The sequence below is a fragment of the Heterocephalus glaber genome, unplaced genomic scaffold, assembly GCF_053883595.1.
Source record: "Heterocephalus glaber isolate CG9 unplaced genomic scaffold, H.glaber_assembly_v1.0 deba00001454, whole genome shotgun sequence".
Taxonomy (NCBI): Eukaryota; Metazoa; Chordata; class Mammalia; order Rodentia; family Bathyergidae; genus Heterocephalus; species Heterocephalus glaber.
In genome coordinates this window covers 17,985,248-18,009,752 of record NW_028258303.1, presented here as the reverse complement: position 1 = coordinate 18,009,752, position 24,505 = coordinate 17,985,248, and the positions used below count along the sequence as shown (strand labels likewise).

Here is a 24,505-nt window from a genome sequence, read left to right as displayed (position 1 = left end):
TTTTTTCCCCTGTTTTGTTTTGCTTTGTTCTGTTGAGACAGGGTCTTGCTATGTGGTCAGGTTGGCCTTGAACTCACTATGTAGTCCAGGCTGGCTTTGAACTTGCGGCAATCTTCTTGCCTCAGTCTCCCCAGTGCTGGGATTACAGGCATGTAGCACCATGCCTAGGTTTTCTTTCTTTTTTTGTCTTTTTTTGTTTGTTTGTCCTCAGTGTTTGTCCTTCTAGAGCTTTCAATGATGACAAATAGCCCACTGTGGCATGTGTGCCATGGGTTCACCACCACTGGTCTAGATCATATAGATTGAAATGAATGTGTAGACACTTAAGATGAATGTCATCACAAAAAATATGCTTCTACTAGGTAAGAACTGCCAGCTTCAGTTAAAGACTTATTTCAATTAGTTTTTAGTTTAGCTGCCCTTGTATCTAAACCATAGATTATTGATGTACAGCAAATGACTTTCTGTGAATATTCCTCCTACTGCTTCTTGCTGTCACACTCCTTCCCAGGCTCTATATCCCCAAATGATCATCATGTGTCCTTTGCCTGACCTCTCAGTGCCACATCAGAGAAACTCACAGATCTGATTCCAGTTGTCCTAGGTTTCATTCCTGGCTCTGCTGCTAACCTGCTGAACGTTCTTGGGAAACCTTTTTGACTTTCATTTTCTTACCTTTAAAATAATACAGAGGGCCAGGGATTTACTTCAGAGGTTCCTCCGCCTGCCTTGCAAGGGCAAGGATCTGAGTTCGATCCCTGGTACCAAAAAAAAAAAACAACACAAAAAAATAAAAAAACCAGAGCTGTGACCCTCAAATGAAATGTCATGGGTAGAAAATAGTAATAACTCACCCGGAAGGAAGCTCCTCACCTCCATCCCAGGCTCCTAGAGCAGAGAAGCTCAGCCCGTCCCAGAACCCGGAAGGAAGCTCCCCCGCTGCCATCCCAGGTTCCTAGGGCAGAGAAGGTGAGCCGGTCCCAGCACCCAGAAGGAAGCTCCCCCGCTGCCATCCCAAGCTCCTAGGGCAGAGAAGGTGAGCTGCATGGGGGCCAGAAGCACCCCCTCCCATGGAAATGAGAAGACACGTAAACAAGTCTCAAAAACAGACTTCTGGATCACCTACAGCAACCCCAAAGGGAAATGAGATGGAACAATCTGATACTCAACCACCTGGACTCTCTGAACTGGCAACAAAAGAGGATCTGGGAAAAATGAAATCAGAAATAATTACTCAGATAACAGCAAAGATTTTGCTCATGGTGCAAGACATGGTTAATAAATCTAGAGAGGACACAGATAAAAAAATAGAGGATCTGAGGGACATAATGGAATCCCAACATAGGAAACAAATGGAATCCATAAAACAGATACAAACAGATTTCCAAGAGATTAAAAACTCCATCAAAAGTCTGTGCAGCAGAATGAACCAATGTGAGGATAGAATTTCACATACAGAAGATAAGATTGCAATTAGTGACCAGGAAAAGGAAAATTGCTTTAAAATTGTAAGGGAACGTGAGAAATCAATCCAGCAGCTGCTAGACAATGCAAAGAAGAATAATATAAGACTGATTGGAGTCAATGAAGAAAGAGGAGAGAGTGCACATGACATAAAAAACTGTTCACAGAAGTAATGGCAGAAAGCTTCCCAAGGAGGGGAAAAGAACTTGACATACAGATAAGTGAGGCATATAGGATTCCAGCTAACCTTAATCAAACAAAATCTAACATAGGCATATAATAGTTAGGATTCCAGAAATCCAACAGAAGAACAAAATTCTACAAGCAGTGAGAGAAAAGAAACAAATCACATACAAAGGAAAGCCCATCAGAATCACAGCAGACTTCTCAATGCAAACCCTCAAGGCAAGAAGAGCTTGGAGTGATGTATTTCAAGCCCTAAAGGAAAACAGCCTCCAACCCAGATTGATGTACCCTGCAAAACTATCTTTCAAACTTGATGGAGAAATAAGATACTTTCATGATAAAGAGCACCTCAGGAACTTCATGAATACCAAACTGGCACTCCAAAAAATTTTAGACAATACCCTAGGTAAAGACAATGAGGATCACAACCCCAGGAAACCCAGCAGAATGCATCTATTGGGCGTGACAAATTAAACGCAAAGGGGGAGAATCCAACCAAAAGAAAAAGTCATGACAAGGCTTTTAAAGCTTTTAACTTCATCTCCCTAATGAGTGTATAATTCAATCTTATTATTGTACTGATTAGTATTTTTCTGATTCTAGAGTTGCACACCTTTCCTTGTGCTATGCTGGCTATTTATCATCTTCTTATGTCTACATTTTAATTGGGTTGTCTATTAATGAACTCTAAGAATTATTTATATATTCTGGTCATAGGTTATATGTATTGTAAACATGGTCTGTTTAAGGACTCCTTTTCATTTTAATGATGTCATTTAAAGTTCTAAATTTTGATGGAATCTCATTTATCATTTTTTTTCTTTTATGCATCATGTTTTTTGTATCCTAGGTAGTTCTTGCCTACCCTGAATTCATAAATATTTTCCCTTATAATTTCTTCTTAAAGTTTTATACTTTTAGGCTTTCTTATTTAGGTTCACAGATCCCTCCAAGTTATTTTCATGTATGGAAAAAAAGGATTGAAGTTAATTTTTTATATACGGATACCAGGTGTTCTAGTGCCGTTTGCTGAAAACACTATCTCTTCCTCGGCTCTTGAATTGAGTTTATATTCTATAAAATGCTAATGTTAAATAATCTTTCAAAAGTCAGTGGACCATATATGTGTGGTTCTATTTCTAGATTTTCTGTTTTATTCAAATGATCTATATGTCTTTCCTTATACCGACACTGCCTTGATTATTGTAGCTTTAGAAGAAGTCTTAAAATTAGGTACTAAATGCCTTCCAGCACTGTTTTGTTTTGTTTTGTTTTGTTTTTAACTTTTCTAGGTCCTTTGTACTCCTACATAACTTTTAAATTTCAATATCCAATTCTTCATTTATAGCAAGTATACACAGACCTGACGTTTTATATTTACCTTGTGTTTTCTGATCCTGCTAAATTCAAGTACAAGTTCTAGGGGATCCTAGAGATTTCTTAGTATTTTCTCTGTATAGATGATCATTTCATCTACATATAAAGATTTTGCTTCTGCTGTGCCAATCCTATCCTAGTTGTATCATTTTATTGCCAGACTATTTTGGTGGGGGCTAGGTTTCAAAGTTTAATGGACAGATAAAGAGTAAGCATATCTGCCCTTGTTCCCCACCTTAAGGAGAAAGCATTGTATCTTCTCCATTTATATAAGGCATTCTCACTGGAAGTATGGAGTACATGTCTTTGATCTGTTGAGAAGGTTCTGTTCTACTTCTAGGCTCCTGATAGCTTTTTGAACAGCTGTAGAATTTAGTCCAATACTTTTTCTCCAACTGCTGACCGGATCATATGGCTTTTGTCTTTCCTCTGTTAAAATGATGACTTTTGGGGGTGGATCTTCCAATGCTGAACCAACACTGCCATGCCTATAACAAAACCACTTTCTACATCCTGCCAGACCTGACTTCCAATAGTTTGTTTTATTAAACAAATTTCTATCTATATTCATACTTTTTTCTATTATCTTTATCCAGTTTTAGAATTAGCACAATGTTGATTTCCTAAAATGAGGGGAGAAGCGTTCCTTCTTTTTTCTGCTTTGATTGTTTCATATAATTTATCAGTTAAAATGTTTATGAGCCTGCTGTTGTCATGTAGGTAGGTTTTCAAGCTAGGAATATACTTTCTTTAATAGGTGCTATTCAAATTTTATATTTCCTCCAGAGTTAGTTTCATCAATTTGTCTTCCAAGGTACTTCTTAGAAGTTGTCAAATTTATTTCAAAACAATTTTTGTAATATGCTTTCTATATCCTTTTAAATTCTGTAAAATCTGTGGTAATGTCTCCTACATCTTAATATTGTAATTTTAAAAATGTATAATTGATATTGTGTAACAGGAAGAAAAGGTCTAAAAGAGCAGGGGAATTGGGAATGGTATGGGAAGGGAAAAAAGGGAAAGGAAAAAATATGAGAAGAGGAAAAAAAATGGAAACAAGGTCTTTGCAAATAGGGAAGTGTGGAGGGGGTGACGGGAGGTCAAGCGAAGGGGAAAAAAATAAGAACTAAAATATTCATGTAAAGGTACAAGATCCCAATGATGAATGTAACTGTATTTTATGCTGAAAATGTACCAATAAACTTAATGGGGGGGGGAAGGAAAATAGTAATAACTAGACTTTATTGGGATCTTTCTCCTTGTATCACTAAATAAAACCATTTTATGTGTCTAAAATATGTACATACCTCTACTTATTCCCCGAAATAATTACGTGGTGAGCCATTGTCTAGGAGATCTTCACCCCAATGTTACCTCTGTGATTGTGTCACATTACATGGCAAAAGGCACCTTGGAGATGTCATTGAGGTTACTATTTGACCTTAATATTACCCAGGGAGCCTAATATAATCAACCTGAGCCCTTCAAAAGCTGAAGTTTTCTCTGGCTGTTGGCCAGAGAGGAAATCAGATTTCAAGATTTCTGGGAAAGAGTCAGTGTTGGGCTGCTTGGAGGAAGGAGAAACCAAATGGGAAGGAGTCCAGGAAGCCTCTTGGAGCAGAGTGGGCTCCTGGTTGCCACCCAGTGAGCACACACAGACCTCATACTTCCAGCTGTTGGGAACTGGATTCTGACAGTTCCTAGATGGCTTTGGAAGTGAGTTCTTCCCAGTGTCACTGGAGAAGAGCCCTGCCCGGTTGACATCTTGGTTTCAGCCTTGGGAGAGCCTAGGTAGAGAACCCAGTTGAGCTCACCCACTCTTCTAAAACATTGAACTATGAGATGATAAATGGATGTTGTTTCCAGCTGCTAAATTGTGGGAATGTGTTGTCAGTGATAGAAAGCTAATATAAACCACGTGTGATAGTGTCTATTACAGTACCATTTGGTAGGCAAGAAAACTGAAGCTCGAAGGAGTCATCATGTGCCTAAAGTATCACAGCTATTAAACATCTTAGTGCATTCTGTGCTGATTGCTTCTCCTTTTGGCTAAGATCGAGTGTGTGTTCTGTGCTGGAACAGAATCCCACAGACTGGGTAATTTGTAAAGATCAGAAGCTTATTCCTCATAGTTCTGGAAGCTTTACGTCCAGTGTCAAGATGTTGGCCTCCAGTGAGGGCTGCTTTCTGGTCCCATGATGAAACCTTGAATGTCGTGTCCTCTAGTGGGGAGAAGCCTCAGATTCTTACATGGTAGAAGGCAGAGGGCAAGGGGGCAAACCTCTTTCATCAAGCCCTTTTATAAAAAGCTCATTACTCCCTCACAAGGACAGAGCCACCCTGGCTCAGTCACCTCCTGAAGGCTGCATCTCTCAATACTACTGCAGTGGTGCTTAAATATCAATATCCACTTTGGAAGGGACAAATGCAGTCAGCTCACAGTTGTAACATGGGTGGGGATTTCAGTTCCTGGGCCTGTCCTCAGGGCTCATGTCCACCAGTTACCATGGTGCCTGAGACATCAGTAGGTGTTATTACATACCCTGTTCCTTTTCTTTCTAGCACAGCCCAGGATGCACTTGGCCATCATATTTCTCCATTTTGCTGTTGAGGAGTCACCTGATGCTGTGGCCAGAGGTTCTGGGACTCCCCCCCCCCAAAGATGTCCACTTGGAGCATGAATTTTACTCACAGGGAAGGCCCTTTATTTTACAACAAACCTGAGTATTTCATGGACTAGAATGAAAAAGACAAAAATCAGAGATTTAAAATAAAGGTATGCTTTTTTAAAAAAGTGTGCTTTGGGGGAATGATCCCAGGAGTCTTTGCACTAAGATATATTCCCAGCCTTAAAATTAAACAAAACAAAACAAAAATTTCTTTTCTTTTTTGAGACAAAGTCTTGCTAAGTCACTAAGTTGTCCAGGTTGGGTTCAAACTTATGACCCTCTTGCCTCAGGGTGTTGGTATTACAGGCATGTGCCACCACACCTGGCACCACCACCACCACCACCATTATCATTATTATTATTACCATTATCATCATCATCATCATCATCATTATTATTATTTTGAGACAAAATCTCATTAGGTTGCCCAGCAGGCCTCAAATTTGAGTTTCTCCAGAGTGCTGGGATTTAGACACATGTCACCATGCTCAGAAAACTTCATGCTTTTTTATGCATTATGCACTTGATAATCTCTTTATCGTAAAACTTGACTGAAATTTTTGAGAAGTACTGAGATGATACATTCAAACTCACATAGTTTAGGGCTTTTCCTTCCACTTTTATCCCCTAAATGCATAGTGTTTTTGCTGCACCAGTTAGAATTCCAGAATGAAAATCAGTAAATCTGGACCCAGACATTCATTCTCCTCCCCCATTTTCTATTTGTCCAACAAGCATTTATTGAGCACCTACTCTATGCCTTCTGTGTTGCTAACATGGTGTGCTTTGATGGAGTAATGAAGACTTTTCCAGTTCTGTCTCTGAGTATAAAATTAGGTGATTTGACTAAACTTTCTCTTGGGTCCTTCCTGTCACTGAATCTAGTGCTTTTACTGCTGTCCTGTGCGCTCACCTTCCACTGTAGTGCAGTGTTTCTTCAATTACACCCTGGTCACCGCCCGCCCCTGGGGCAGAGGGTCTCCTGGGGTGTCTAAATACTAAGGCAGATCCCGGGGTGCCCCAAACCTCCTGAAGCAACCTGGGGCTCAGGCCTCTTATTTTAAGCCGGCCCTACAGGTCATTCCTTTGCACACTAAGCTTAGGAATGTTACAGCCCCGAGGGTGCAAAGAAATACGCAGTCGAGGTCTTGTGTCCCTGGGGCCTTCTCCTGCTTAGGAGACAGCTGACAGGTGTGGGAAGAGGAGCAGGGCCGGACTGTCTGGGTCAGGGCCTGGCCTTGCCCATCCTTGGCTGTCCAGGCTGGAACCGAGGCCTCGGAGGGAGCTGTGACAACTGGTTCCGTGACTACAAAGTCACCTTTCTGGCTGGCTGGAGCCTCACTGTGGCTGCCCCAGGGTGGCTGTGGGCGCAGGAGCGGGGTCCCACCCCCACCCCGGCGATCCCCAGGGAAGGGCGGGGCTGGCGCGAGCGGCGGGAGACGAGCGGGAGGCTCGGGCGGGGTCACCGGGCGGACCTAGCGTCCCCTTCCCGCGTGTCCCCGTGTCCTCCGCGGGGCTCCGGTCCCCAGCGTCCCCACGCCGCGCGCCTCCCCGCCCCCTCTGCGGCCCCTCCCTCCCCGCCTCGCGGCGACTGCTACAGGGCTGGCAGGGCCGGGCGGCCGCGGCCGGGCTGGAGCGCGGAGCCGGCCTCGCCGCTGTCTATGGCAAAGTTTCTCGCTGAGCTGCTGGGCTGCGCGCTGCCGGGCAAGGGCGCCTCGCCCGCGCTGGAGGTAGGTGGAGGGCGTGGCCCGCGGTGGCCGGGGGACCCCGGGGACAGGTGTCCGGGCCCCTCCGGGACTGCACCTGGGCTCCGGCACAGCGGGGAGAGGGTGGCGAGGGCGCGCAGAGCACCGAAGCCCCCAGTCTCCCTGGTCCTCCCTGCGTCTTTTTTGTTGTTTCTTCCCTAGTTGACAGATGAGCGCGCTTCCTGTCAGTCTGGACGAGTTTTGCGAGAGTTGGTCTTTACCCAAATGGCACGGATATGCGAGGCGCAGCCTGCTGCAGTCCCTCTTCAGTGCCTACTTGGGTTTTCCCCTTAAATTAGTGTGAGAGGTGATGAACGGAAGTCGCTTTCTGCCAAAAGGTTCCTCTCTCCCTTCTTGCAGACTCTAACACCGCCCCCCCGCCCCTCCCCCAGGCTCCAGGGCAATGTGGACTCCGCGCTCGCTCGAGTGGAAGTCAACTCCTTTCTTCTTCACTGGGCGTGAGCAGGTTAGAAAAGGGCTTGCCACATTCACTGAACACAGCAGCTCTGGGCAGGTACCTCTGACTGCTCACACCTTCTGGTATGGCGAGGGCGCTGCAGTAAGCATCTCTGGGAGGAGGGCTTGGGAGAGGCTGACAGGCTTCCTCCTCCTCCTGGGGGATCAGTGGCTTCCATGGTTTCACATGAAACCTGTGTTGGCACGCAGTAGAGAGAGCTTCACATGGTGATCCCCAAATCCCTACTGCCAGAACACAGTGTTCTTTGTCTCCAGCTATCCTTCCCACCCTCTCAGATGGCCCAAGAACCAGGCCTGGACTAGAGAGGGCCGTGGCTGTGGTCAGGTGAACCAGCTCTGAGGTCTGTGTGGGTGTGCTCCTCACAGCAGAGATAGGGCCTCAGATTCCCCCCAGGCCTCAGAGCTATCCCTTTCTGCCCCAACCCTCCTTGACAGCAGTTTCCTGATGGCCAAACAGTTTCCAGATGGCCAGTCTCTTCTCTGAGGGACCCAGGCGTTGTCCTTCAAGACATCTCTTCAGGTTCCAAGGTCTTAGTATGCTCCCTCAATGCTTATGAGTCCTTCCTCACCTTGGACAGCCTTGGGTGTCCTTACCTTCTTAGGTTATATGAAAATATTCCTTTGATTTTGGAGCTTGAATTGTCCAACCTATAATCTGTGCTGTGTGACAAAGTGGTTTCGAAGCAGGGAGACCCCAGTGGTAGATGATCAGGAGGAGCTTGGAAAATAAGAGGGGAGTGGGAACAACCGAGCTGAGATGCCTGGGCCCCTGGTAGCCTGAAATCTATAAAATGCAGAGAGCAGAAAAGTAAAGTTTTCCAGGCATGCAGTGAAAATTAGCACTCTCCCTTGGTATGCAGTGTGAGAAGCCCATTTGCTTCTCCATGAAATGTTTGGCAAAATTTGGGGGTCTTTATGAAGTCTGAGATACTATAAAATTGGTTTTTTTCTTTACTTTTCTTCTCTTTTCAGAAAGAATTACCAAAACCCATGCTGAATAATTTTGATTATTCACACTGCCTTTTGGTTGTATATTCCTACTTGTTTTATCCTCCAGCCAATATATGTCTCACCTTGACTTTTAAAGAATGATTGGTTCCCAGTTGTTCCTGGGAGCCTACAGAAACTAACTATAGACATATTTAGGCAATTAGAAAAATACCTAACAGAGTGACTATTTGTCTATGAAGAGTTCCAGTGGAAGGAAATTCCCTCAGTCCTTGGTAGCTCCTCCTGTCTTGGTTTGTGTTGTTTTCCACCAATCTGGAGAGAGGCAGGAGCTACTTGTAGCATCTGTTCTTTCCATCTTTTGACAAATGGTTGGTTTAGCGTTGGTTGAGTTGACCTAAAACACTCCACTCAGGTGACTTTTTTTTGGTGGTTTTGTGGGTTGAACCTAGGACCTTCCCTGAGCCACATCCCTAGGATTTTATTTTTTATTTTGAGGCAGGGTCTCATTGAGTTACTGAATTGCCCTGCCCGGACTCCAACTATCTCAGTCTCCAAGAGTATTGGGATTATAGGCATGTGTCACCACGCCCAGCTAAGTATCATGTTTAATCACTGTTGCTGGAGAGGTTAAGTGATCATCCCTTTCCTACTTTTGGGGAAAATCAATCTCCAAAGAGATAAAGAACTGAGTCAGGAATGTGCTTGGAGAATGCTTACTTTTCAGGTAAGAGCCCCTTCAGCACACTCTTGCCTGTGAGTGAGAAGGCTATCATCCAGCTCCCTACATCTGTGAGATAGAGAAATGTGTAGGAATGATATTCTCAAACTTTTCTAAATGTTTATTTCCTAAAAATGGTAGTTTTAGAACACTGGGAAAATGTTAGGCAGCTTTTTCTTTGCACCAAATGTTCTAATTTTGGAGTTTTTTTTTTTTTAAGTTTCAGAGAAATCAGGGGAAGAGATGGACATTTTCATAATGAATGGCCTTTGTTTTCATTTTGGCTAGAATGTAGCCAAAGATGTAATTGCATGCCCTGCAGGCCCATTTAGGTGTGCACAGAGGAGGCCCCACCTGTGTCCTGAATGCAGGGAGATGAATGAGAGGTTATAGTGAACATGGGGACAAAAATGGAAGCCAGCACCAATGTATGCCATCCACATCATATTCAGAGGCTAAGGACAGAGGTGTAGAAACAGGGTTTCTTAATGGTCATTTTGTAACCCTTTACTTTATTTCTTCTTAGCATTTAAGTTTGCAAACCAAGTCTGAGAACAATTTTGCCGACCTACTAGGTCTGTTTTCTGTCTCCACCAGTGTTGCTACCTAACAGCAATTATGACTTTATTTTAATCTATACATAATACACGATAACTGACAGTTATCACTTACTTTGGTCTAGGCTTTGTTCTACGGACATAATATACATGATCTCAGCTATCCTTCTGATAATCTCATGATACAATCTCAGGCAACCATGTTTTACAGATGGGAAAACTAAGGTTAAGGAATTTGCTTAAGATCTCTAGAAGTATGTTCTTAAGTGAATATGCAAACCGAGTTTGTTTTAATGTGAGTTTTTCCAGCTCTGGCTAACTTACTTTACCGGGGTTTGCTTTGTTTTGTCTTTTGTGGAAGAAGGAAAGATCAATCCTTGTTCTCTCATTGGTCTCATTATATTATTGGTGGATAACATGAGTTTCTTACTCCCAGAGATGTTCAATCAAAAGCTGATGGGATGGGCCGTGGATTTAGCTCAGTGGTTCTGGCGCCTGCCTCACAAGTGCAAGGTCCCGAGTTTGATACTTGGTATAAAAAAAAAAAAAAGCTGATGGGACTCGAGAGTCATTGTGAAAGAAAAGTTCAGTTTCAGTTGCAGTGGCATTTACAGGATAGCTTCTATTTTTTTTAGCATTGTGTGCTTTCTTGTTTTATCCCCCCAATGATCCTATAAGCTAAGTAATACTGTTATTCTTCTTTTATAAATGAGGAAGCCAATGCTCATAATGATTCTATGAATTGTGCAACATCACTTACCTACTCAGGGTCTGATCTGGGAAGGAGATTCTACACAGACCTTGCCACAGTGCTTTGCCAGCCATCTGCACTGACTTACCTGGTTTCCTGGCCTCTAATGTTGGCCTCATCCACTCCACCTTTTGCATTCTTGCCAAAATCATCTAAGAGCCCAACTCAGTATGGTCTCAATTTACTTAGCCCAGATTTTTGGTGGTTTTCCATCACAGGCAGATTCCACAGTGTACACAGATCTCCTCTGCAGTGTGGTCACTGTCTAGTGTTCTTCCCTAAACTTTCCTTCCTCCTACTATATTCTTAGTATTCCAGCAATTTTCATCCATTCCTGTTTCTTGGTCATGTCCTCTCACCTCCAAGCTCTTCCACTGCCTGGAACATCCTTCCTGTAATACTCACCTGTTGAAGTTTGATCTGCCTTCAAGGATAAGCTCAGATCTTATCCCCAGGTCCAATCCTTGACAATATCCAGCCCTCTTACCTCAGCCTATTGACTATTATTTGTGTGTGTGTTTTCCAAAGACCTAGGACAACTTCCTCTTTGAACTTCTTTATGCTTCAGTTATATTTTTAAGGGGTAATAGTAGTACTCAAGGTAAGAAGTGAGGGTTAAATGAAGTAATGCCTGTAAACTAATGTTCAATTCATGTTTATTATTGAAACTGTTGCATGTGTCTGACCTCTTCCACGTCAGGAACCATGCATTTTTTTCCCCTTCCATAGCACCCAGGATTTTTTGTACATTGTTTTCCAACAAATAAATGTCTGATGAATCAAATTGATTTTCCAGCTCTGAAGGTTCATAATTTTCTTTGTCATTAAATTACTTGTTGTTCATCTGAATTTCAGAATTAACTAGGCATTCTGTATTTTTGTAAAAAAAAATGAAACAATCTTACTTTAGCCAACCCCCATCTATGAAACCCAGTTTCTAGAATCCAAACCAAATCACATGCGAAACTCTTGTCTCTGTCCTTCTGTCTTTATAGTTTCTGTCCTGCCCGAGATCCTCTCCTAGGGCAAGGAGGCCACCCATACGGAACTGCAGCTGAACCAACTCTGTCCCACTGTCTTACTAGTGTGGGGATGACAAGCATCCTATTTATGAATAAATTTCTTTATGTGTTCACAAATTCATTCAGTCATACATTCATTTGGCAAGTACTAGCATTCTTTGTCCTAAACACCCCATGGGAGCCTTGCTAAGAGATGCTCAAACTGCTTTGACTGTGATCCACAGTAAAAAAAATATTTTGCATTGCAATCCTTGATGTACTTAGCTATTTATATATATAACATGGAAATTAAGTCCCAAGAATAATACTTTTCCTTATAATGTGGGATATACTCTGATCATTGCAATTCTTTCCTTTCCATCCCATTTCTTTCATTCCATTAAAAAATAAACTGGTAAAGACCTGCAAATTGATTTCATGGGTTGTAACCCACAATTTGAAAAGCACTGCTCTATAGGATAATAAGATTCTATTTTTACAAAACAATTTATATTATCCCATTATCCCAGGACTATATTTATGTATTATTACGCTATACATAACAGGGTTCTTATAGTCTATCTTGAGAAGCTAGTTACCATGAATAACATTATTCTTTGAGAGAAAATGTTTTCAGTCTTTCAAACAACAACTTACCAAATAACATATGATAAATAACTATTTCTAAGTTGGGTGACATTTAAGGAAGAGGGTTGGCATGTTACCTGATCATATTTTATGACTTAAAAAAATTATTTTAAACAATGTGCCTAAATTTTAGTCTATTTCTTTCTTAGTACTCACTGATGACTAACTGGTTAGACTGACTCCTAGGGCCACACTTTGTGGGTCACTGAAATTTTATATTTCAGTTGACTTTATTCCTTCTTTCTTTAAGGAAGTTGTATCTTCAAGCAGTTTTCCCCCTTCTCTGTGCCTCTGATTTGTCTATTAGAGACTTTGGTTTTGTCCCCTACAGTGATTTGTTGAGCTCCTTTGTTTGAGGAACCTTGTAGCACCTCACCCACTTGGTCATTCTGCTGGCCTTCAAGCCTGTCCCGAATGAACCACGTGGTCAAGGCTGTTTTGAAAGCAAACAACTTGGACAAGTGTGGCTGTAGCTCCTATGATTGGATGTTGGTGAATGATCATAGGAGTTCACTTTGAGAATAATAGCTCCCATTGCCACAGCTGGGCTTTCCATGAAGATCATTTGAATTTTAAGCTAATGGATACTGGGTTTGTCTTGTAAATTTGCAATTTTTTGTCTGAGGGCCAAATGGATTGCTCTACCGCATCTGGACCATTGTGTACACAGGAGCGACTCTACTTACCTTTTGTGTTAACTGCTTTTAAACTCTGCATGGGGTCCTAAATGCACGCATTTTATTTATAGGAATATTTGGTCCCATTATTATTACATCTGTCTAATGGCTTCTTGCTGAGAAACTGTTACATGGTTTTTTTCTTTTTTGTATTTTGATAAGGAAAGGCTAGTGTTTCATATCTGTCAAATGGCCAGTGTGGGCAGCATGTCCTAGGAGCTTAACTCTTTGATGCATTTCCTTTTGCTTAGTTCTTTTCAATTCATAATGCTGTTCTTGTATGTTATGAATTTTTTTACTTTGTATGTCTTTCATAAAATAGGTCCAGTGGTGACATTTATATTAGTAAAGTTTTATCTACACAGCTACCTTTTGAAGTGGTCCATAAAAATGATAACTTTTACTTATCTGAATTTGTGATGAGTGCTTTTCACCTTTGGACAGTCTTAAAGTAGTTTAGGCCTCTTTCTTCAAATATTGATATTTCTAAATTGTTTTCTCTAAGCCTTTACATTTTCACACCGAAATGGAGGCCTCATCAATCATTCCTCCTGCGTCCACCTGAAACTCCCTTCTCTTTTCCAAGTAACTCCATGGTCAGCTGAAAACCCAGCTTGCTTTCTTTTCATGAGAGTAGCACTTCAGTACCATTTTAAGATGCTTTCTTTCTGCTTTCTTCTACTCACCATCAGTCAGTGACTCCTGCACATGCTTTCTTGGGTTATATCTTTCTTTTTTACTCACACTACTCCTCATTCACTGATCTAACAAATGTTTTCGGAGTCCCTACCATAAACAAGGAGTGTTAGGGTCTAAAGAGGATTTTGCTAACTGGTTTTCTTCCCTTAAGCCTCCCCTTTCTTTACTTTTCCCAGATATGCTGCTAGTATATGCTGCAGTGTCCTTTCATCCTCACCTTCCTATATCAAGGTCTACATGACTTCCTATTTCATAGGGGTGAGTCTCTCAATTCTCCTAGATGATTTCTAAGATATTCTATTGAGTATCTCACCCTACCTAGCCAGTTTTACTTCCTGCCATTGATTTTCTTCAGGGATCCTCACATGTTAAATACAAAATCTTGCTCTTGTGCCTGTGTTTATGCTACCTGTCAGTCCTTTCATATGACCCATGCCTGCTCCTTCCAGACTTCCTAACGAAAGTGTGCTGATCTTGAAGGCCATTGGGAAGAGCCAGTTCTTCATGAATCCTTTCCTGGGAATAGCAGAGAGGCTCAGAATACAGTTTGGGAAGTCAGATTTTACCTCCAGTCCTGGTTCCCTCACTTCTTACCTGTATGACCTTAGTTGAATAATTTTTTTTGTGTGACTTAGTTTTATTTTCTGTAAAATTGGAACAGTAATACTAGCTATATCAATGAGTTCTTATGAGGATAAAAAAATTTAAATAAAATACTTAACATAGTATCTGAAATGTAGTAGTTGACAAATACGTATAAAATGATAATTGTTCTTATAAATTTTCACCTTGAGCCCCATAATCTGACTTAACCATCTTCTTTAACAAGCTTAGAAAATACCTTATATTTTTCTGAATCCTCCACAATGCTAAGTAAAATATAGGTGTTCAGTCAATGCTTATCAATTTTGAAAACATTCTATGTGCTGTTTTAGCAGAATCTGGGAAGCAATTTATTTCTGGATCCATTTAATTTTATTTCATGGAAATGTGACAGCCACATCCTTTAGGGACTGGCTGATCTATGGGATATACACTGCAATCTATGGGAAGTATACTGCAGCTAACTTGGGCTGCAGTTGTACAAATGATGATAATGTACTTTTACATATAGCTGTGGCAGAGGCAGTATTTGAAAAATGTGGCAATTAGAAGTGCCACTTAAATGCAATTCAGACATAGATTGCAACATAATTAAATTCAGAGTATTTTTTTTATTTTTAGTTGATTTGCAAGCATGTACCCTGAATATAGGTCAAGTGAAGCAAATTCATGCCATACGTCAAGATTTTGTTTATCAGTTCTATTTTCCATGCCAATGGTGAAGAATTCTGGTTGGAAGTTAGATTAGATTATTCTAAAAGTAATTTACTCCAAAGAACGCTTGCCCAGGGGGCTTCCTTATCATATTTCCAGTGGGGAAGAGGGAGTAATGATGCCCTACTCCCCTGGAAGCTCAGTTGGTTCCTGGAAGCATGGGAGTCTATGTTCATGGAGATTATTTGAACTTGACTAGAAGTCAAGCGAGGGTCTCCACAGAGAGGCACGTGCATCTGACAACCAGAGTGGCAGTGTTATGGATTGCAGAGAACCTGGAGCAGGAGCAATAAGATCTGGATTTCAAGCCAGGCTCATCTTCTCCCTGGCTGTATGCTATTGGAGGAAATCCCTTGTCCTCTCTGAGTGTCCATTTCCATGCTCTAGTATGAAAATATCAATGCTCAATTTGCTTTGCTCACAGAGATGATGTGAGGTTCTAGTGTGGTAACAAATCTGAAAGTCCTTTCTGAAGTGTCAAGCATTACACAGATGTGAGTTGCCATTACTGACACTGCAATGGAGAGAAGCCTATGGTGATAGTGGGCAGGTGTCCTGGCAAGCAGGAACCTGCTGGCGAATGAATTTTATGGGTGCTGTGAATGGTAAAGAGGTAAAAGAGGAAAGGTGAAGTAGTGAGAATTTATGACTAGAGATCTGGGCTTCTGAATCCAATGGTCACTAAATAAGCCTCTTGTCTTTCACTGAAAGGTATCTTGGTGTACTCAGCAACTATGCTGCCAGCCTGAATTTTTAAGATCCTAAGGTTGCATTTCATGGACATTTCTTTTCCATAATGGTGTTATTCAGTTTGGAATATGATTGTGAAATTATATGGTGGGAATTAATCTGACCATGATTTAGACCACTTAGGAAGGCTACAGGCTTGGATGGGCTCCTTAGGGTGACTGGAGTTTAATTTTTTCTTGGACCACATCTAAATTCTTATAGATAAAGTCCTTGATTTCTTCTAGTTTCTCATGATGACTGGTATATTGTATTCATCCTGTCTGGAGGAGGAGAACTGTGGGGGACACAAAGCAGAGTAGGGAGTCAGCCTCAAGAAGTCATAGACACATGACTGACTTCCTGAATAGCCCGTCCTCGTTTTAGTAGTTGGTCCTCACAATGCCCATAACTACCCAGGCCTATGACAGGTCCAAATGTCACTCACCTTGTTCCTAAGAATCTTCATACTTAGCTTTATATACCAGTGTTAGTCATAAACACCCCTGAGCTTTAAGGTCCTCTGTAAGTAAATGTTCAATGAGTCCTACTGTATAGGGTAATGAGAGAGCATCTGTAATGCAGTTAGCTGAGTGCTGGTGATTCTAACAGCCACAATAATTTGTTTACTAAGCTAGCAGTGCAACATCCTATGGTTTTAATTTTTAAAATTCAGTTTTAGTACTAATCTAGAATTGTGCTGGCTCTTTGAAACTGACACAGTTCTAGTGTAGTGTGTCTATGTGTTTGGGGTGCAGTGATTGGAGGTACAGAGAAAGGGAATAGCAAGTATTTAAAAAAATCTGACGGGTAATTGGGCCAGATATTCCATTTCGTTCTTTGTTCAAAGCTCAGTGTTAATCTGTTGCTGCTAGAAGTGTAGTAAACTTTTGTTTAAGAGTTCAAAAACACTTGTACCCTTTTATGTCTACTGCTATTCCCTACAAGGAATGACAGCACACTCAACATCCTCCAGGCAGTTCCTGTCCAGGGAATCAGAATTATCTCTGGAGTTAGAAAGTGGGGGACACAGAGGCAGTGTTATTATAAAGTGGTGTTAAAAAACCTCCCAGGAATATATCTATAGGAATATATCTATAGTAATGTATCTATATCTATATCTGTCTATCTCTCTATATATACATATAAAGGAATATATATATATATATATATATATATGTCTCTCTCTCTCTCTATATATATATATATACATGTCACTAGGTTAGAGCTGGGACTTGGCTATGTCCTCAGTGTGACAACCCCTAGGGCCTGTTTGGATCCAGAAATTTACACAAGATTAAGGCACTTTCTGAGAACCAAACACAAGTAAAATTCTATCAGTGCTGAGGAGGGGAGACAGTGACAGAAGGCCAGTTGCAGAGAGGGCTGCTAGGTCAGACCCAGAAGGAGGGTCTGAGGATTTAGGATCCTGCATCGCAGAAGAGTAAGGCAGCTATTGTTTGAAGACCTGTTTTCCTTCTGTCTCCTAAGCCTAGCTACCCTGTGTGTGAAAAAGAGCTTAACATCTGGTGACACAGGCAAGCTTGCTCTAGGCCTGTGCAGAGCAGAATGGGAAGTTGGTGCTGGGGCAATGGAGGCCACAGGCACCCTGAGGCCAGCACTGTCCATGTGCTGCCTGGACTGGTTCCGGAGCTCATGTGACATAATTCCACTCAGAGAGAAATCACCTACTGATTCCAAAGGAAGAAGGGATCCTCAGAAGAGAATGTGATGTTTTCAGAATGGGAATGGGATTCTATGGCTAGTGAAACTTGGGTGTGGGAAGGTGACTCTTTTGTAAACATATTTGGGTCCCCAACACTGGTTCATATAATCTTGTCCTCTTTTTTCCCATTCCATTCTCAAATCAGGGTTTTCCAGAGGCTGGAGGTAGGGCTATTGTGAACTCTGACCTGCTCCCCCAAGTTTGTTCCCTTAATGAGCCTATTCTTGATGTTCATTTTAACCAAATTCCATATGTGTTAAATGTGTTATCTAGCAAGAGAAGGGTGGTGTGGGAGAGAGAAGTCAAACACACACACAGTGCTACATACAGACAGAAAGACACATGGATTGTCTGACACCCAGTGATTTGCTCCTGGAATGACCATGATGGTTATATCACATTGTGACTGGAAGTTAACCTGAATTCAGAAATCTCACTAGTTTTATTTAGCAGCTTGGCTCCAAAAGCATAAGTGTGGTTGTGTACATGAAACCAGGCACACAGGGCGCTTCCCCTGGGTTAACAAGTTGACCCTGCTTTCCTTCTGAGTTTCCCTTCTGCCCACTTCCACTCCTCCAGCTTAGGGAGTTCCTTTCTATGAATCTGTGACATAGCTGTGTGGAGCTTTCATGTTTTCTATCTCCCTCTGCAAATAGAAACTGATGTCATTTTTTCTCATGTATAAAGAAATAGTGCATCTGATTTCACAGGCCAGAGAGAAATGATTGGAAAGCTTCCAGCTAGGCCCTGGGGAAACCCCTAAAATTATGCTCTACCTTATGGACTGTCCAGATTGTTTGTATGTGTGGCTGGGGAAGACGGGGGTAGGGAAGAGGGATTTGAGAAATAAGATTTTCTCATGCCCAGATGCTGTGAGTGGAGTGAGTCAGATGGCTGGGTGAGTCCTCCTGGTGCCTCCTGTGATTTTTAGGGGTCTGTTTGTGCAGTGCCAGGCTTGTATGTCCAAGCAGCTGGGTAGACCCTCTGGGGTTCCTAGTTAATGTAGCTCCTTCTTTCTGCACATTGTATGGACTTCTTTTTTGTGAGAGAACTTCGCAGAGAAATGCAGGGACCTTGGCATCCTTACTTTGGACTGTATCTTTGTTCAGTATCACTGTGGGCTATAGTGATGAGGGAATATGATTTCACTTAGAAGAGTTGATGGATAATACACAATAATGACAATTTTTCAGAATTTATGGAAGAACATTACATATGTTATTTTATTAGAAACAGAGAAACTACGTACAGGGAATTATTTTACCCTGGTTATAGGTAGAAAAACCAAGGAACCAGGAATTGAGAAATGTTAGTCATTTTTCTTGTTGCTGAGACAAAATACCCAACATCCACATGCAAAAGAAGGAAAGGTTTATTTGGCTCACATTCTGTAGAGTTTTCAGTCTATAGGTGGCTGGCTGCAAGGCAGGGTAGCCTGGCAGAGGGGCATCACGGAGGAGAAAGAGTTCTTGGTAGGCAGAAGACAGCAAAAGCAAGCAAGCCACCAACTACAAGTGACAAGCCTCTTTCTGTCTCTTATATCTTATCCAAGCTACTGGCCCCTAGGCCAGGCAGCACTCACACCCTTAATCCTAGCACCCTTAATCCTAGGACTGCACTGTGAATCAATCCCAGTGTCAAACACTGTAGATTCAGCTTCCTCTGAAAAAGCCCCATCTGTGACTGCATGAGGCTTTGTGGGGACATCTAGACACAAGCCATTATCAGGAAACCATATGGATCTAAAATTGTCCAACCAGAGTTGTAGATAATAAAAATAATTTATCAACTTTTTCTCTATGTCTTCCTTTTTAATAGGATAATGCTTACCAGGGGTGGGAGTGTGGTTGATAGAAAATGGGTGATTCAGGTCAACAGATAAAAAGTTGTAAATATGAAAATAAGATGAACACATTTAGAGAGCTAATGTACAACATGAGGACTATCGGTAACAGTTTATTGTATATAGAGAGCTTTTAGGTGCTCTTGCTACACATACATACGTAAGGGTAACTGTGAGAGAATAGCTATGTTAGTATGATTAACTATAGTTAACAATTTCACTATGTATATGAAAACATCAGGTTGTATACCTTAAATATATACAATAAACAAAGAAGATACCTTTCTTCTTTTTTTTTTTTTTTTTTTTTTTGGTACCGGGGGAAGATAGCTTTCTTAAAATGTTGCCAATTGAAATCATTCATATGAAATACCTTATAAATCATAAAGTAGTACAATAATGTAAAATATCGGTCTCAAATACAGTCTGAGGATATACCTCAAATAGAATGCAGGGTAAATGTAAATGCTATATTATTATTTAACTGAAAAATCTCATTATTAATTCTTTCTATTTTTGGCCTTGCAGATGAATATGAACAAATGGGAGCAGCTTTGATGATCTGTTTCAAAAATTATTCCCAAAACTACTTTGTCTTACAGCATTAGCATAAATCCCAGATGTTATCCTTTTGAGTTCTTCATATTGCTGGTGGAGTGTACCCAAGCTGGTAGAGAATAGTTCTGTTTCTCTCTAGAGTAATCATTCCTAAGGTGCAGCAGGTTGGAGTGATTGCCCAGGATTTTATGTTATGGGTTTTTCTGTCCTGCTGGTGGCTGACAGTATTATCAGTGGAAGGGAATCATCAACAGATTTTTATAGCACCAAGCATTGTGGATTTTGAAGCTCTTTAACCAAATCCTCCTGATATCTTTTGAAACATTACCATTATCATGCCCATCTGATAGATTTAGAAGCTGAGTTTCAGAGAGGTAAATCATATGATGGGGTGGGATTTCTATTCCCAAGTTTTCTCATTGTTTCTAGGGCAACCTAGGAGTTAACTCTGCTGTCCTTCACAGTGTAAGGAGACATCTGAGACTCATGTACATTACTCATGCCAGTGATGACTCATGTACATTACACATGCCAATGATGACTCCAACATCTGCAAAGGTGTGGCAGTTCCCTTTCCACTATCTAAGGCTGCCCTTTAATAGTGCATCATGGCAGTTTTGGATTAAAGAAGCATTGTGGACCAGGGATTTAGCTCAGTGGTTCTGCTTCCTGCCTCACAAGCACAAGGTCCTGAGTTTTATCCCAAGTACCAAAAAAATAAATAAATAAATAAATTTAAAAAAGGAAGCATCATGGTGGGTGTATAAAACCCATGATTTTTTTTAGAAGTATTGATGAATTATTAATTTTAATTTAATGAGTTTTATTATATTAACAATGTGTACTTAATAGGAAAAATATCAAAAAATAAAGTATTAAATTTTTAATTATTGAATATTTATAAGTAAGCATCAAATATTTCAACTTTTTTGTTTACAAAGTCTGAAAGATAACAACAGAAATAAATTCCTATATGAACTAGAATGAAAATACCAATAGAACTCTAAAACAAAATCTTTACTTCAGTTATCACACCTAAGGCAGTCTTCACACATGACAACTGCATATTTCATACACAAGTCTAGCTTACACTGCCAGCACATGTGCTTAGCTTTCCTTTCCTGTGTGGCAGGCTGTTCTGGTCACCTCTCTTGCCTTCCTTTTTTGTCAGGAGCTTCTTACTATATTATACAATGTGTACTTAGCAGGAAAATAAGATACCAATAAAATAAAATATCAAATATGTAATGAGTGCTTAGAATAGACATTTTTACATAAGCTGTTTACTTGCTTACAAAACCTAAAAGATAACATCAGAAATAAATACCAATGTGAACTGCAATGAAAATACAAACAAAAGTCTACCACAGAAATAATCTTTGCTTCAATTGTCACACCCAAGGCAGTCTTCACACAGGAGTTACGAAAGTTCCATGCAGACGTATTCCTTACCCTGATAGCACGTATGTTTTGTTTTCCTGTCCTTTTTTTAGGACACAGTTGACATCTTTTTGGTTTTTCTATTTTTGTAGTAGGTCTTTGTGATGTTCCACCTGCCTGTTCAACTCTCAACTTACTAGTCTGCTCCAGAATTATTTTTCATATAGTTCCTTGGGCAGAAACACTTCATTATTCCTCTGTTGTAAGTGATCTTTTATCAGTTCCAGTCTCAATCCTCTAAGAAAATTTCTGTGTGATATTTTGCCTTTGTTATTTTCTTTGTAAACCATGAAAGTATTTATACCACACATATTTAGGGTTGAGTAAAACACAATCATTGGCCAATGCTTTGTGTTTTGAGTGACATCATCAACTCATCAACAACATGTACTCTGCCTTTGGTTTTGTTGTAAAAAGTTATGATCTCTGGCTTCATTTTTGTCAAGTTTTCTCTGTTAATCATGCCATCATATTGACATATTGGCATATTGACCTCATATTGGCAATATTGACATCAGCAGCACCACTTTGTTTTTCTTTGCCATTTGTGAAGGCCAATATTATGTCTCTTTGAAATCCAAAGATTATACTATACAATTCTCTATTTTGAACTTGAAACATTTCATTAGGAATTTCTGCTTTGTTCTTGTCCATAGTTTCTATGCTGGTTAACTTGTGCTCTGTTAGCAAATGTAACATCAATGGGTAACTGATAAACTAATTGTCAAATATCACATTCCAGTTAATTTGGGAGATAGGAGCAACAAGTCTGTTTACAACATCATTTGGTTTATTACTGAATGAATAAATACCTGGTGGTTGAGTTCCAGGATAAATTTCTAAATTGAAAGTATAATATGTCTTCACATTTCCCAGGGCATATATTTTTATACTATATTTTAAACTATACTATACTATATTTTATTATTTGACAAACACTCCTTAAGCTGCAGTGACCATGAAATAGTGCAGGCTGTTCATCAAAAGTCATGTATTCAGATGGTGTGTAAATTGCTTGATATTTTGGAAGGCAGCTATGCTCACCACTATACCACCAATGCAATTGCTTGATATTTTGAAACAAAGCTCTCAAACAATGAGTGGATAGTAGCAGATTACAGGATCTTTTTCTCTCTTGGTGGGTGGTGTTGTCATCAAACCTCAGACAATTTTGAAGGCAACCAAATCTTCTCAGTGTCATTCTTACTCTACAAACCTCAAGCCTACACTCTTCACTTCTCCATAAGTCTTTTACATTCCTTTAATTACCATGAGAAAGCCCTGCTAAGTACAGCAGACCTGTGAATGCTTTCAGTTCAGATATCAAGGTGTCATGATAAACACATTTTCAAGTATGACTATCAGTACATACAGAACATTTTACTTTTATTTCATAATTTGTGCATTTCACAACATTTGTAGCATATTGTCTGTTACAAACAACTTCCAACATTGAATTGGAGTGCTGGCATTCCTTCCAGAGGTTTCACCCCTGCCAAAAACCTATTTATATTTTCAAAGCTAGTTCTAACATTGGATCTTTCAAGCATGTGTGACCATTTTTTTGTATTTGGACCAGTTCAATATGTACTCAACATTGCTGTTTTTTTCCTCATCTGAATCAAGGAGGTCTTCATTTTCTGTGTCTATATCAGTTGATTCTTGCTCTCTTTCACTATCACAGGAACTTTGGTTCAAGTGGCCAGTGTCAAAATCATCATCATTATTGGTGCATGAGTCACATGATGACTCATTTTCGATCTCCTCTCAAACTTGCAAATCTGGTTTTTCATGTGGCAATATACTGAACTGGGCTGATTCTACAAGAAAAATCAAAAGAAAACATTTTTTAAAAATCCTAAATGCACAGAAATTTAGCAACGAGCATTTCAGGGATAAGACTCACCTGTTACTGCTTTGGAGCTCCTGTACATTCCTTGCCCTTCACCTGCCGAATGGATGAATACACAGATGGGTTCCTGTTTTCCCCAGATGCAGCTGCTGTGAGTCACACCCAGCTTCCATTAGGGTAAAGTACATATTTACATTACAAAAGTATGGTATGGGTGTGTTTTACCCCCCATGATGCCCAGGGATACAAAATGTTACATGGAGCATTATATGGGTAAAAAAAAAAAAAAAATCTCAATTTGACACTTTTGCACATGTGCACACACCTGGCCATTCATCATATCAAGTGGGTGAACACAAAGATTGTTTCCTGTATCACCTAAACATAGCTACTGTGATGCACAGCCAGCTATCATTATTCTAAAATGCATAATTTCATTAGAGAAGTATGGAATGGGTATATTTTACCCACTGAGATGCCCCACTGATGATTATCTTCTAAAGTTTAGGTTTTCATATTTACCCTGGCACTTGTTATTAGTTTATTATTATTTGTTTCTCTTATTTTCTACTTCATGGTTGGGCTTGATTTACATTTTAGGTTGGCTCCTCCTCCTGTTTTAATTTTTTTTCTGGAAAGCAGGAAAGGCCCACGAGAAGGCACTTACAACATATACTTTGCCCTTGGCCCACATGAAGACCAAATTAGATTCCATATCACTAGCTGTGATAGAAGATTGATTTGATTTCTTTTTTCTGTGCACACAAACCAATGTTTGCTTTTATTATTGAAGTCTCTTGCTCACTACATATTGTGCTAGGCTGATTATTTATTGAACAAGTATTTAACTCCACCTGTGTGTCCTATATGTGTGCTTGGTGCTATAAGGAATACAAAAGGAACAAGACATGGTCTCTGCCCCAAGTTTACCTGAGGAAGCTTGATTCTTTTTTAAAAATAATTTTCTTAGTATATGTTTGCAATATACAACAAGCACATTCATTGTGAGAAATATATATATATATATATATATATATATATATATATATATATATAATCTTGATCTGTTTCACTTTATCTTTCCCTTTCCCATCCTGTCTTCTCCATCCTCAAATCTACTTCC

At 40.4% G+C, this 24,505-nt stretch overlaps 1 protein-coding gene across 4 annotated transcripts in view; it reads left to right on the top strand.

The window, feature by feature from the left end:
* Positions 1–7,159: 7,159 nt before the first annotated feature.
* The window catches only part of Rasgef1b (RasGEF domain family member 1B), a 598,312-nt gene continuing 580,966 nt past the window's right edge, over positions 7,160–24,505 (top strand). Inside the window, exon 1 of one of the 4 annotated variants that reach the window (XM_021260972.2) lies at positions 7,160–7,426. In XM_021260972.2, coding sequence (XP_021116631.1) covers positions 7,358–7,426 — 69 coding nt within the window. In that variant the 5' untranslated portion in view covers positions 7,160–7,357. The remainder of the gene's footprint in view (positions 7,427–24,505) is intronic. The other 3 variants (XM_021260973.2, XM_087215906.1, XM_087215905.1) reach the window with 3 other exon arrangements.